The following is a 14,792-nucleotide window of genomic DNA, read 5'->3' on the forward strand; positions in this document are numbered from 1 at the left end:
TGTAACACTGCTCTCCCTTTTTATATCCTCCCTATAATAAAAGATTTCTTACCCTTCCTTAGGGAGGGCTGGTGATGGTCACAATTAAGCAATAAAATAAATCAATGTATTTTATTGCAATAACAAAATATGCATTGCTGTCTCATAATGATTGCACTTCCTGTGGTGTTGACCTTTGACAGCATGTGCAGACAAGTAAAAAAAACAAAAAAAACAAAGGTGAGCATTTCAGCGTCCAGTGCTATGTATGTTATTTTCTACAGTTCGTGTATGTACCGGTGAACGCCCCGCCCCCACGCTCTGTCTCGTGTTTATAAAGCAGCATGAGCTCAGCTACGGAGTGGGTGGGAGGAGGGCGGGCCGTCCTCTGGCCCTACGTCACCGTGCGGGGAGGAGGAAGTCAGTGTCCGGTCTATAGACACGCCCACTCATGAATATTCATAAGTAAATCAGCCTGTTTGTGTAGAGTTGCTCAGAAAGTGACTTTTCAGAGGCTAAAACTCTGGAAAACAGGCGAGTTTGGGAAAATAAACCTCAAATACTATGTTTTTGGGGTTCTCAGAACAAATGGAGACGGGTAAAAAATAACATGACATGGGACCTTTGGGAGCTTCCGTGTGGGTTGCTGTAAGTGACACTGTGTTGTTGCTGCTGCTGATGAGGTGTGTGCACATAGATAGAGAAGTGCTGCAGTAATGTGCTTTTAACAGAGCATGTTATATTACTGTGATGTTGCTGTCGGGCTAACGGTAGCTTGTTAGCTCCTGTGAGAGAGGGACTTTGGAAAATTTGGAGGCAGGGCAAGAGCAGCGGCGAGGGAGGGGGAGAGAGAGATCTGAAAGTCACGGATTGCACCTTTAATATCCTACTAAATTGTTACTAACATGTTATGCACATTGAGGTAAATATATTCTCTGATATACAATAATTGTAATGCATAAAATTGACATTCATTGTGCGCTAAACGTACAGGTTGACATTTTCAAGCTGTAGGAGAGGTTACTAAATTGGAGTGACAAAGGGGTTCTCGGGGGGTACATGAGATAGAAAAGGTTGGGAAACACTGCTCTAGGTGACCATAATTCTGTTCAGTAATTTCTGGAATTCATATATTTACAAATTTCAGTGAATAAATGTTCCAGGATATTGCACCACTCAATCTCCAAATGCTGATTATTCACCGACCTTAAACTCTCAAAGGCTTGAAACAAGACTGACATGTTTCTAAGACTTTATTATATAAGACGTTACCATGTGCTCTGACATTAAGTGTCTGGAAATAATATCATTGCTCTCACTTAAATGAGGTTTTAAGATTATCGATCATCATCTTTCGTTTCTGCGTCTATCACTGCCTCCATCTGACATCAAAATCACAAAACACGAGTAAGGTACACAACAATTTCTTTCAACGGTTTTATTAAAAGTTTTTTTTTTTTTACTTTCACAGCGTGTAAAAGGGCACAACTCAAGTTAAATAAGAAGAAAATTTAAAATGAAACCAACATACCCAGAGATAAAGTTAAAAGTACAACAGCAGTATATTTAAAGTCACAAACAGGCAGATGCAAATCAACACAAAGGGGAAGAATAGAAGCTTCATTTTGTCAAATCGGTACATTTACAATATACACAACAGAGTATTATTGGTATTGCACACAATTCACAAATCAAATAGTATGACAATAAAAATAATCACTCAACTGACATGGCGAAGGAGAAACAGTCATCTGAAAAAGCAGTTTTTTTATTGTTTTACAGTGCTTTGAAAACATAGTTAATGTTTTTATTCTCAAACATAAAACAAAGTTTATTGTGACTGTGTGCTCTAACCTGAGCGCGCACACACACACACAGTGACCGGGAAGGTTAGAATACTGTTTCTCTTGAAAAAGCTAAAGCTAAAGCCACAGTGCAATAGTCTTATTGGTAGAAAAACAGAAGTAATGCAATTAATGTACGTTTTAAAGGGGAAGGAAAACACATTGACAAATGATATATTTTGATTGATTGGTAAAAACACGTTAATGTTTCGTGAATCAGTTTTTTTTATTTGTTGTGTGTGACATCACAGGTGGTACAGGAGATTGTTCAGTTTCTGTCATTAAGTATACCAACATAGCAACACAAACACCTCAACAAGTGCAAGACTTTCATGGCTTAATCTCTGAGACAAACAAACCTGCTGCTAAGCTAAGCTAAGCTAAGCTATACTAAACTAAGCTAAGATATACTAAACTAAGCTAAGCTATACTAAACTATGCTATGCTAAGCTATACTAAACTAAGCTATGCTATGCTATGCTATGCTATGCTATGCTATGCTATGCTATGCTATGCTAAGCTAAGCTAAGCTAAGCTATACTAAACTAAGCTAAGATATACTAAACTAAGCTAAGCTATACTAAACTATGCTATGCTATGCTAAGCTATACTAAACCAAGCTATGCTATGCTATGCTATGCTATGCTATGCTATGCTATGCTATGCTAAGCTAAACTAAGCTATGCTAAGCTAAGCTAAACTAAATTAAACTAAGCTAAGCTATACTAAACTATGTTATGCTATGCTATGCTATGCTATGCTATGCTATGCTATGCTATGCTATGCTATGCTAAACGAACCGGTGACTGTCAACCAAGTAGTGGAATGCTGCTGGGTAATAACAGTCAAGCCTGTAACATCATGGCCAAAATGGTGAAATATTATAGTTTACATGCGGTACATAAAAGTAAATGAAATAATGGATATTTTCATATAAATGAACGTATATATACAGTATATATGAACTTGCTTTAAAGCACACACAATGTTTACAACAGACCAGAATAGTCTCTAATCACGAGCACTTGTATTTCACTTCCCCTTTAAGCATATATGCTTTACACATTGCTTTCATTCCACTAAAAATTATACTAGCTAATAACATACATTTTGAAAATGAATTCTTATTTGAAGACCTGAATATATGGTGAACTGGTTTCCAGCACCTGTGATATCTACCATAGATATTAGAGGAATTGGTTGAATGAATCATTTGATTTATTTATTTACATATTCTTGCCTAAATGTATATTTGCTTTTTTTTTTTCTTCTTCTTCTTCGTCTTACAAAAATAGAATAAATACGAGAAAATGATGTGTACCTGCTGTTGGATGCTTTTGTGATGAAATCATTTTACAGGTGTTTGCTACAGGAGAAAAATATGTGATACAAACAACTTAAATCTACAAAGCAGTAGAGCAGTGGTTCTCAACCTTTTCAGCCCGCAACCCCCAAAATAAAGGTGCCAGAGAGTGGGGACCCCCACTGTACCCGAAGGTGGCTGAACACAGACATTAACATTGAAGAACAGTCATGTGTAGACAGGGTTATCTATAAGGGGGAATAAAGGGGAGGCTTTTTGGGGGGCCATCCATAAAGTCAGCAAAATGAATATAAAATAATATATAAATCTGTGATAACCACATTTATCTGAATAATATCCACTGTTATCCAGGAAACTTATTACTATTTACACCATAGTGTAGTGATTTTAAAGATGCACATCCTTGTTTTAATCAGAAATAAAAAGTTGCAGATCAGAGTGGCCAAAAACAGACAGAAAAACATTGTAAAAAGGGTTCAAAGTGTCAATATTGGAACAATTAGTTTAAACTGGTAAATAGTAGGCATGATAAATTGTAAACGTGGTTAAATTGGCAAAAATAAGCATGAAATATGGTAAAAAGATATTAAAAGTGACAATGCGTCAACATATGAGACATTAGGTGGGAACAGTGGTGGAAAGGATTTGTAATACAAAAATGTCTTGAAAGTGGAAAAAATGTGTAGAAAAGGCATTAAAAGTGGCAGAAATGCAAATAATGTAGCAAAAATGCATTAAAAAGATTAAAAAAAAATATGGCAAGAAAATTATAAAAATATAGGTTAAAATATGGCAAGTTTGGTGTAATTTAAAAAAAAAAAAATGCAAAAATAATGTGCCCAAATCATGAAAAAAATGCAGTTTCCTTAAGACCTCTGGGGACCCCCTCCCAGTGTCTCGCGAGTCGTGACCCCAAATGGGGCCCTGAACCCAAGGTTGAGAACCCCTGCAGTAGATAATGACGTTTAAGTAGCAAAAGGTCTGTTATCTCCAAGAACATAATACAGTAGATGTACACAGATTTAAATATTGTATTTCATTACATTTGAGGGGCGCGTTTTTACCTTCTTTTAGTACGGTAATGTCCATCCTGTGAAAACGTTAGAAAATTCCCTGTGGTTTAAAAAACACTGGAATAAACATGAAAACATGTTTCAATATTCACATTTTGCTGAAATATTTAAAAGTTGAAATATTACATCATATTATTACATTAAATATCTATATAAAGGTGGGCAACAAGATATTGCAATATGAAATCATCACCAGACGTATATCGTCGAGGGTACAATGGGAAGGGAGAAAAAGGTCATAACCAGAGTAAGTATGTCAAAAGTTAAAGTTAAATAAAAGCATGGGTATTTTGTAACTGCAGGGAAAACAGAACGATTCATGCTCAGTTAGTGTTCAAAAAGTTCAAAAACTGATCAAAGTCGTCACATCAAACAGCTGCAAAATGGGATCGTGAGCGTCTAAAATCAGCCTTTGATATATTCTTGAAATTGATGACAGGTTATGATTACTAATTGAAGGCAAATGAAAGAAAGAAAGAAAGGATTAAATGTTAAAACTCTATCACTAATTGTATTCCGACCCCCAAGCTGTATGTACTGGCTTTGAAATGCTATTACGAGACAATGAGGGAATAAAAAAATAGCGAGTCATGATACAGCCTGGGTTTGACATCACAGAGAGATTGAGAAAGATGATTGTCTGATGCAATGGGAAGCTGAGGGTTTACATGAGAATACAGCATTATCTGATTAAAAGATAACACACTCACACAGAGAGACATACACAGACATATCGATGAAAATATCAATGAAATAAAAAGCTTAAAGCTTAAAGATGATCTATTTTTAAAAGTTTGGTTATAAATGTCAGACTATTGGTTAAAAAACAACTTTTTTTTTTTTTTTTTTTAAGCAACATGTTGACTCTTATTCTTCCTCTGAGGTTTTCTCACTTTTTTCTCTTTGCATTTGATCCATTAACCCACACCATCCTCCCATTACATCCATGACTGAATCCTCAGATTTATAGTGGGTGAAATCCCACTGGACAGAACCCCAACTCTTTATTAGAACTCTTTACTGTTCCAACACAGTGTAAGTACACCCTAAAACCACTTTTTTTCCACTGAATATTATTTGGTATTAAGTAACTGAGTTTCTTGATCCTATCCCACTCTTCACATTTTAGTCAAAGTACTAAAATGTTGCATTTTTAGTTGTAAAATGTCAATGACTGCCCTTTTTCGGTTGAACGCCGGCTATTGCAAAGGAATGTTTCTATTGGCTGAGATTAGATCAGCGATATCACCCCTCCTATAGAAGATGGGGAGGAGGGACTAGGTTTCCTCCTCTCACAGCCCTCAGTGAGCATTGATTGACAGCTCCATGAGGAACTGTGCAGCGCCGTGGGGGTGGGGCTGCTGTGACTGGGCGTGTCTTAACTACTCTTGGAGCAACGCCCATAATCAAAGCATTTTTTTTTAATCTACACCCAGTGGAAGATCAGCAAAAACCTGGGAGTGATCAGATTCCAACACCTAAGCTGATCCTCACCACTATTTGTTATAAAAATGTTCTAACAAAATATGTTTTGTACTATTCTGTCACTTCACTCTCTGCCTGAGTCACATTCTAAAGCACAGTAACTTAGACTGTGGAGCTAATGTGCAGGTCCTGATTTATTCATTTTGGAGATAATTAACAGGTAGTGAACAACTAATTAAATTGGCATAAGTCAAAGATGAATCTCGTCTAATGGATGGATCTACTCTGAAAAAACAAACAAACACAATGAGCAGAATTTACGCAGATTACAAACATGAAGGATGACAGTCCTTATATATTTTTGTAGGCTTATGGGTTAAAAAAAAAAGAAATTTCCAACCCATTCTCCTGCTGCAGCTATTGTCTAATTCAAAAAATGTCCATGTAGATAAGGAGATGACATGCTATTGCGTTGCCATGGCGATCTCAGTTTAATAAGCTCTCTGTAGATGATGTCATCATAATACGTCCTTGGGGTCTGTTTTTGAAGCCGTGCTCTGCTCCTTTTATTATTAACATCACAGCCTTTGCCACGAAGCGTGAGAATATTTCACCAATCCTCTGGTCAGCGCTACAGGGGGCGTTCAGTGACTGGCTCCTTCAAATACATGCAAACTCCTCTCAGCTCATAATCAGTAGCAGCAGTTGATGTTCTGAACACTGAGTGGTAAAGACAGCGACAATCTTTACAAATGTCCATGTTGACTGTTTCATTTTCTGTCTTTGATCACTGTAGATCTATCAATAACTACTATAAAACTAAATAATAACACCAACATATTCCTTCTAGACAAAATACCAAAGATCTTTTCCTTCACCACTCCTGACTGAGAATTATTTGTTGCATGAGAGATGCATTTCATGCAAAATGAAAGTCATCAACCAAACGGCCTCAAATACAACCACCTCAGGCTGTAAAACACGACATGACGTTGTATTTTGAAGAAACCGGAAATACACGACATCATCAATATGTGCTGCTTTGGATGTGAGAGTAAGTTGAAAGCTGTTAATTTTGATTTATTTCTAAAGGTTACGATATATCAACGTTTCATTTAAAGGGGACATATTATGAAAAATCCACTTTTGCTGAGTTTTTGAACACATATGAGGTAACTTGAGTGTCCATCGTCACACAAAATGTGAAATAAACCCATCCAGTCCTTTGTTTGTGGTCTTACAACACAGAGATATTTTCTCAGTTTCAAATTTTCTAAGTTTGTGATGTCACAAGCTAAATCAGGAAAGAAAATACCCTCCCCTCCGCTGGCATCTCCACCCATGGACTCCACCCACAACCTGATGAAAACCTTCGCAAAAGTCGCCATTTTTTTTTTTTTTTTGCTTGTGAAGGTGCATGCGTTCACACCGAATGCGACTGTAGCGACTGCAGTCACTTCAATCGCCAGTGATGAGTCGCTTGAACATAGTGGTGCGTTTCAGTCACTCCATCACTGCATTGTTCAAGTAACACGATGACCAGGGAACAGTGTGTGTGTATGTGTGTGTGTGTGTGTGTGCGGAGCCGGTGACAGGAGAGAGTGCTGATCACTTCTTCTCTGGCCGTATGTTTACATCACTTATCATAGACAGCGCCGCTTTTACAGTTTAAATGATCAACTTACAGAGTTACGAAAGGATGAGTTCACACAGAATGTAGGCTTATTCAAAAAGTTAACTGCTTTAATTTTGCACCGGTAAGTTGAGGAAGTGTACAGCCGCTGCAGCCGTGTCACTGTTGCGGGAGGGAGGGGCTGCTGCCTCAACTCTACAGACAGTGAATTACGCTTGAAAAGTTCAAAGTTTGAGCGACATAGTCGCAAGAATCACGCAAGTCGGGTCGTTCGAAGGGAGTTCGCTTGAAATTGCGTCATTTACATTGATTTTGAATGTAATCTTGTCACTTCAGTCGTGTTTGGTGTGAATGCACCTTTAGTGTGTGTGCCACCCCGCGGAAGAGAGGGGCCAGGGGAGGTGGAAGTCTTTGCAACTCCAGGGACACACCTCCCAAAACAGAGCGCTCTGAAGGAGCTGGATTATACAGGGTCATAAATATCGCCCGTTGCTTGATTCAAGTTATGTTTTGACCTAACCCCAGCATAGATATGTCATTTAGACCACAAAGAACTGTTTTAAAAGGTGAAAAAAGGGTATAATATGTCCCCTTTAACTTTGTATTCATGAATCAAACAATACGTTGATGTATCTTAACTTTTCAAAAATAAAAGAAGAGAACGGCTTTTCAACTTCATCATGTGTTCATCCAGTTCCTTCAAAATAAAACGCCGTGTCGTGTTTTGAGTCTGACGGTGTTTGGTTTGCGCAGTGAAGCCGTGTCATTTGACGGCGTTTCATCCGATAGAAGTTTTGCTGAGTCAAGAGTCAGTTTGGTCTGATAAATGACGGAAATTTTCCTGATACCCCATACCTCACTCTGAGACCTGAGGTTGTCCTAAAATATACACCGTACTCATGATAAAACATGGGGGGGAAGGTGACACATTGTCACAGAACTTTTTTCATGCGCTGACATCACTTCTGCATTGTTACTTGTGCTGCTGGACACAGAAATTATTTTGTGCAATTACTCACATTGTATTCAACAATTGCAATTCGTTCTAAGCAACTTAACATAAATCATTGGTGTCCACTGATCCATTTCCAAACCAGTTTGCTCCTTTACAGGGTTGCGGGGGTCTGCTGGTGCCTATCCCCAGCTATCATCAGGCTCTAGGCACAGGGTACACCCTGGGCAGGGTGCCAGTCTATCACCAATTAACCTAACAGTCATGTTTGGATTGTGGGGCCCAAATGTCCACCCCAGGGCCTCCCTGCTGTGAGGTGAACGTGCTAACCACTACACCACTGTTGACCACAAAATAGTGTACAACAGGAAAAAAAAAGCATGTCGCGCAGCACAAAAACATTTGAGGAAATCGTGTTACCAAGCATGAAAAATTACATGATGTCAGTCGGCTGTGTGATAACACATATAAATGCAGACTTTTCTAAATAGAAAAAAAAATACAACCAAACATGAGAAAATCAGCCCTGGAATCTATGACCAAAGTCCAAGAACCAAACCAGTTATATTTATGAGGGCCAAGTAGTCACTGATGCATTATCTCTTTATTTGACTTGAAAAAAATACTTGGTTTGAACACTCTCAGCTTTCTGAGACTTAACTCTTGTCTCGTCTCTTTCACATAAAACATACAAACATCACGTAAGTCATCTTTTGAGAACTTGTTGTTATCTTGATGTGATCTGCTTGAGTTTCCACAAAAACAGCCTGACTCAGAGAGACGGGTCCGATGAGGATTCCAAGTCAGTGCATAGATTTAAAATCAGAAACCCGTCCTCATTTATTTCTATTTACACGATTACAAGAATAATGTAATGACAACAACGGACAACACACACACGCACATTCACGCACAATAAAGGACTTCAGTGCGCCACTTGGGTTACTTGGATTGGATTGTGAAGAGCGTGGACGTCCAATGGGTCTGCAACACAGCTGACTCCACATCATGTGACTTCAGCGAAGGTGATGTGATTCTGCTTTAAAACAGAAAACACAAACAGTTAGGAAAACAAACCTATTTCTACACCAGAACAAACATTTTCACATTATTAAGTAGTTGATGGAAATTCCAATTTGACAAACCTTCAAACACGCACACACACCCACACAGTTCTATTATTATTGTATTCGAGAATAAATATGCACATTTTAATCATTTTCATTTTGTGTTTGATGCCACTTTAACAGTGTATTATGATCTTTTCTTGTACTGACTGAGCGCTACCGCAGGTCATTCATTCCCACCGCTGTATGACTGTACAATAAAACAGTCTAGGGCATCTCTCCTTGTACTGTCTGTAATTATGTAAATATATCTCCTTTGTCCCGCTTGTAAATATCACATATACTTCATATATTTTTTTCTATTTCTATTTTTCTTTTGTTTTATTGTTTATTTTATCTTCATTGCACTATTTTTTGGGCGTCTTTCAGGTTTTTTTTTGTGTGTTGCCTTCTGTTGTCTTTTTCATTACACTTTTCAATTGAGCTGCCATGACAGTAAATTTACCCACTGCAGGATGAATAAAGATACAGCACTCTACTGCATATGTTCTGTAGGTTTAACAGCACATTGGGTTCATTTTGAACTTGTAACATCTAAATTGTGGTTTCAAGTCCTGGTTGGGCTGTCTGTTAATTGGGATTTTATTTGGTTTCAATAAGTTGACGCAAAATATGTGCGCCGAAACAAAGATGGCGGCGCCAGAGAATAATAACGCAAGTGGCTCCTCCGAGTTTCAAAAGTGCAAGGCAGTGAAGTCACGCAGACTTTCGTCGAAGGTATAGCTGTTCCCCGTGACCCTCGACGGGATAAGGAGGAAACACCCGCCGTGGCAGCGGAAAGAAACGTTTCCGAGATGAAAATCAACATTCTCACAGAAAAACTAAGATGTTATTTTCCTTATTTTCCTAAACTACAATTTAACTAGCTCATTTAAATGCTCTGTGGAAGAGAACAACGGAGGCACTGAACAGCGTTTCCGTATCGGAGGCTCAGGTTTGAATGAAATTATCAGTAACTGCAAATGATGGTTTAAATGAAAACTTACTCATCCACAGCCTAAAAGCATAAATCCCTGGTATTAGACTAGTCAGACTGGCTTACATCTGAACGTACAAACAGTTAATCAACGAGGACCTCTGTCTTTTTTTTCAAGTATGAGCTGAGAATGATTACGCTCCGTCTTGTTTCTCCTCAAGTGTGCCTCGACCGAGACGCGGAGCTCACCGGGAAGAGGAAAGGTGGAGGAATCTGCTTTTATGTGAACAGCAACTGGTGTAACGACGTGACAGTGATCCTTCAGCACTGCTCTCCTCACCTGGAATCCTTTATTATCAACAGCAAACCCTTCTATTCTCCCCGTGAGTTCGCTTCATTCATCCTGGTTGGTGTGTACATCCCACTGTCAGCTGATGTGCGCGAGGCACAGCGCACACTCGCCGACCAGATCCTGTGCATGGAGCGGACCTACCCGGACTCTTTTATCATTGTGCTTGGTGACTTTAATAAAGGTAACCTCTCACACCAGCTCCCCAAATATAGACAATTAATTAAATGTCCGACCAGAGAGGAGAAGACACTGGATCACTGTTACACCACACTGAGCAGTGCTTATCACGCCGTTTCCCGTGCTGCACTGGGCCTATCGGACCATGTGATGGTCCACCTGATTCCTTCATACAGACAGAGGCTGAAGCTCTGTAAACCTGTGGTGAAGGAATCTAAACAGTGGTCCAGTGAAGCAGTGGAGAAACTCCAGGAGTGTTTGGACTGTACTGACTGGGATGTTTTCAGGTCTGCGAACAGTTCTCTGGATGAGTTTACAGACGCTGTGACGTCCTACATCAGCTTCTGTGAGGACAGCTGCATTCCATCAAAGACCAGGGTGAGTTATAACAATGACAAACCCTGGTTCACAGCTAAGCTCAGAGGGCTGAGGGCAGACAAAGAGGTCGCTTTCAGGAGTGGAGACAGAGCCAGGTACAGACAGTCGAAGTACACGTTTGGAAAGGAGGTGAGAAAAGCCAAACGTTTGTACTCAGAGAAGCTACAACATCAGTTCTCTGCAAATGACTCAGCTTCTGTCTGGAGAGGGCTCAGGCAAATTACATACTACAAGCCCAGAGCCCCTGCTGCTGCTAACGACCTCTGCCTGGCCAACAGTCTGAATAACTTCTATTGTAGATTTGACAGACAATGGGACAGACCTGACTCCAACCCCCCTCACACCTCTGACCAGCCTCACTCCAACACCTTCAACCCCCACATCAAAGCTACAGTCTCACCACAGCTGCTTACAGAAGCTCTCTCCCCATCAGGACCAGAACCTCTAGACACAAAAACATCTTCTTTCCCTCTGCCACCATCCACATGAACACACCCCAAGTCACCCACTGAACCCCCCCCCCACCCGATCACCACCTCCATGATGACATTATCTGCTGCACTGTATATATATATATATATATATATATATATATCCTATTTATCCTTTATTCTCTATCTATCCTTTATTTATCCCTCATCCTTTATATTTATCATTATTATTATTATTATTGTTGCTGGGTTGGTCTTTGTTTTTTTTATTTTTTGTTGTTGTTTGTTTTGTGCACCAACTACCAAGACAAATTCCTTGTACTGTCCTTAAAACTGTACATGGCCATTAAAAACATTTCTGATTCTGATTCTGATTGCTTCCCTTCACTATTTAAAGAGCATCTGAACGTCGAGCGTTGAAGCATCGGTTGGATTGTCACTCCTTCCTGTCCCTGTCATCATTTTGTTGGATTTTTGGTCAGTGAGTTATTCAGTCAGTCTTCAGTTATTTTCAGTGAGTACTTTTGGTTGTGGATTTCCTTTGATTCGCACTCGGTTTCCTTCGGTTTTGCTTATTAGATGAACTTTGAGTTACAAACCACTCCTTTCACTACACTGGCACAGCGTATTACTACTGCACAATAATAACATCACATTATACTTTCAGCAAAAAAAAAGGACTTCGCTCTAATCCTTCCTAATCCTACATTTCCCTTGTCCCCCCCACTAGGGTGTGACACTGCCATCTCTTTTTATATTTTCCCCTTTAACAAGGTTTACCTTAGAAGGGCTGTTGAAATTTGATAAATGCATCATTTACATTTTTTTGTTGTTGCAAGAATGAAACATTACCTGTACAATATGTAATGTTAACCTTTAACAATTAATGCAGACAACAACAAAAAACTGACACATTTGCAGCAGATTGAAGTCATTGCTGTCGTTTTTAGGAGCTAGTTTTGCTGTTTGCTAAATTAATAACCATGGAGCTGATATGTATCGTTATTGTAGTTTTATTCACCCTTTCATCTTGAGTACCTTTTTTTATCCTGTACGGCCCGTGTTGTGTTTTCTGGTAAGTTAAAGTAAGACCATGACTCAGCTCTAATTGACATCATCCTTCTGAATAAAATGAATAAACCTGCAACTCAGCAACAGTTTCATCAAGCATTAAGCTGGCACTACAGCTTTACTTCTTAAGGAATAAAACATGCAGTTTGTGCATTTTTCTGTACTTCCTTTAAACTTGTAATGTATACCATTTCTAGAACTCAATAGTATGTTGAACTACATTACATTTGCGATATTTTGCACTATTAGTTAAAGGGCCCATGTTAAGCCAAATCAACTTTTCTGTGCTTTAAACATGATAAAAGTGCTATTTGGGCTTCATACACATGCCCAAAGTGTTTTTTTCATTGATTCCCTCAGTTGTTAGTTAGAGGGTGACATGGGACCTTGAAGTAGAGATTTTGTTGGCTATTGAAGCATCTGCTTCCAATAGTTACCATTACAAAAAAGGAAAAAAAAGAAAACCTACATACAGTCTAAGTACAGCGTAAAATTTGTTAAATTTTGTAAATAATCAATCACCGTATTTGAGATTAAGTAAAAATGTTTTTTTTCATTATTGCCAAATACAAAACAACAGGAGTTGTAGTAGTTAATTATCATGTATCACAAGTAAAAACATTGCAGAGTGTAAACTGAGATGTCATTTAAAACAGTGGTTCTGAAACTTTTCAGCACTCGACCATCTGTAAGGGGGAAGAAAGGGGAGAGCTTTTTGGGACCCATCCATAAAGTCAACAAAATGATGGTCCATTGTTCTATGAATCTGTGATAACCACATTTATTTATTTATTCATCTGAATAATATCCACTGTTATCCAGGAAGTTCAGTATTATTTGCTCCATTGTATATAGTCATCTCAAAGATGTAAATCCTTGTTTTATTCAGGAACAAGAAGACATAAAAATATTTGCGCGCTTCTCATTTTCGAACTCAATCAAGGTATTGATACCCTGAAGCCACACACCGAATGTGGTTATCCTATCTTCAACGGTTTGGTGTCGTTGCAGAAAAAGGGTAAAAATAATAAAAATAAAAAAAAAATAAAAAAAAAAAACAAGCTCAAATTGTTCAAAAAATGGTTTTAGTTTCTTAAAGGCATCTATCTGGCGACCCCTTCCCAGTGACTCACAACCCCAAGTTTGAGAACCCCTGATTTAAAACATGTGATGCACATTCACTGATAGAGGAGACAATGCTTTTTTTTTCTCAATTTCAAAAATACAAGTGAGCATGAGTGTTCATCACGTATGAATACATATATTTTTGCAGAACACGTAGTACCACATGCTATCAAAAGTGATTGATTTGTGGCTCAGTGTTTTGGTTGTATTGTGGGTGGGGCTAAAACGGCTTGTGTGATGTTGATCGTCGGCCATCTCCTTCAATGTTTCACCTTTTTCCCTGCATGCTACTTTATTCATTTCTGCTTGTTTTTAAGTTCGGCCATTGTACAGTCTACAGATTTTATGAAAAGCCAGTCAAGGCCAAGCAGAATGTGAAAAAGAAAATTAAAAAAGGGATTTTGTTATTAAATAACGCAAGTTTTGAAATGTTCCTAGCAGATATTTTACATTTCATCTAAAAACTTCTGATCTCAAGCACCTCCACATCAAACAACACTTAAAAGCTAACAAGATGTTTCCAGGTGCTTTTCATGGATTGTTTGTTGATAACGGAGCATTGCTGAAGTAGGTCAAAGCCTTCTCATAGTTCTCCACAGTCTGCTCCTCCTCCTTTTATTTCTAATGATGCCAAAACTTGGCCTTCCAGCTCCAACGTTTAATCCGTTTTACAGGGACCTCCTCAAACTGCTGTTTACAAGACTTTGTTGCTGGCTTCGACTCGTACCGATAAGAACTGACTGCAGGCAACAACTAAAGCGGAAATACACCCAAAAATGATTAAAATCAGAGATGTTTGGATCATAAAAGCTCTGATCAAGAATTTTAAAGCCGATCACTATCTAATGATCAGTGAAAGTAGGATGAGTATCGGGTGATGTGACTTTCACTGCAGACCTAATGTGATAAATTAACATTGTATACCAAATTTTAAAATAAAAAGATGAGCTAGAATTATGAACTGCCATATTTTCATTACCTGAAT

At 38.6% G+C, this 14,792-nt stretch overlaps 1 protein-coding gene across 3 annotated transcripts in view; it reads right to left on the bottom strand.

The window, feature by feature from the left end:
* Window positions 1-6,907: 6,907 nt before the first annotated feature.
* The window catches only part of plppr5b (phospholipid phosphatase related 5b), a 65,124-nt gene continuing 57,239 nt past the window's right edge, over window positions 6,908-14,792 (bottom strand). For 2 of the 3 annotated variants that reach the window (XM_028435036.1, XM_028435038.1), the window contains one exon: window positions 6,908-9,269. In XM_028435036.1, the coding sequence (XP_028290837.1) occupies window positions 9,237-9,269 (33 nt within the window). In that variant the 3' untranslated portion in view covers window positions 6,908-9,236. The remainder of the gene's footprint in view (window positions 9,270-14,792) is intronic. The other variant, XM_028435037.1, reaches the window with a different exon arrangement.

This window comes from Gouania willdenowi, chromosome 20, assembly GCF_900634775.1.
Source record: "Gouania willdenowi chromosome 20, fGouWil2.1, whole genome shotgun sequence".
In the NCBI taxonomy this organism is placed as follows: Eukaryota; Metazoa; Chordata; class Actinopteri; order Blenniiformes; family Gobiesocidae; genus Gouania; species Gouania willdenowi.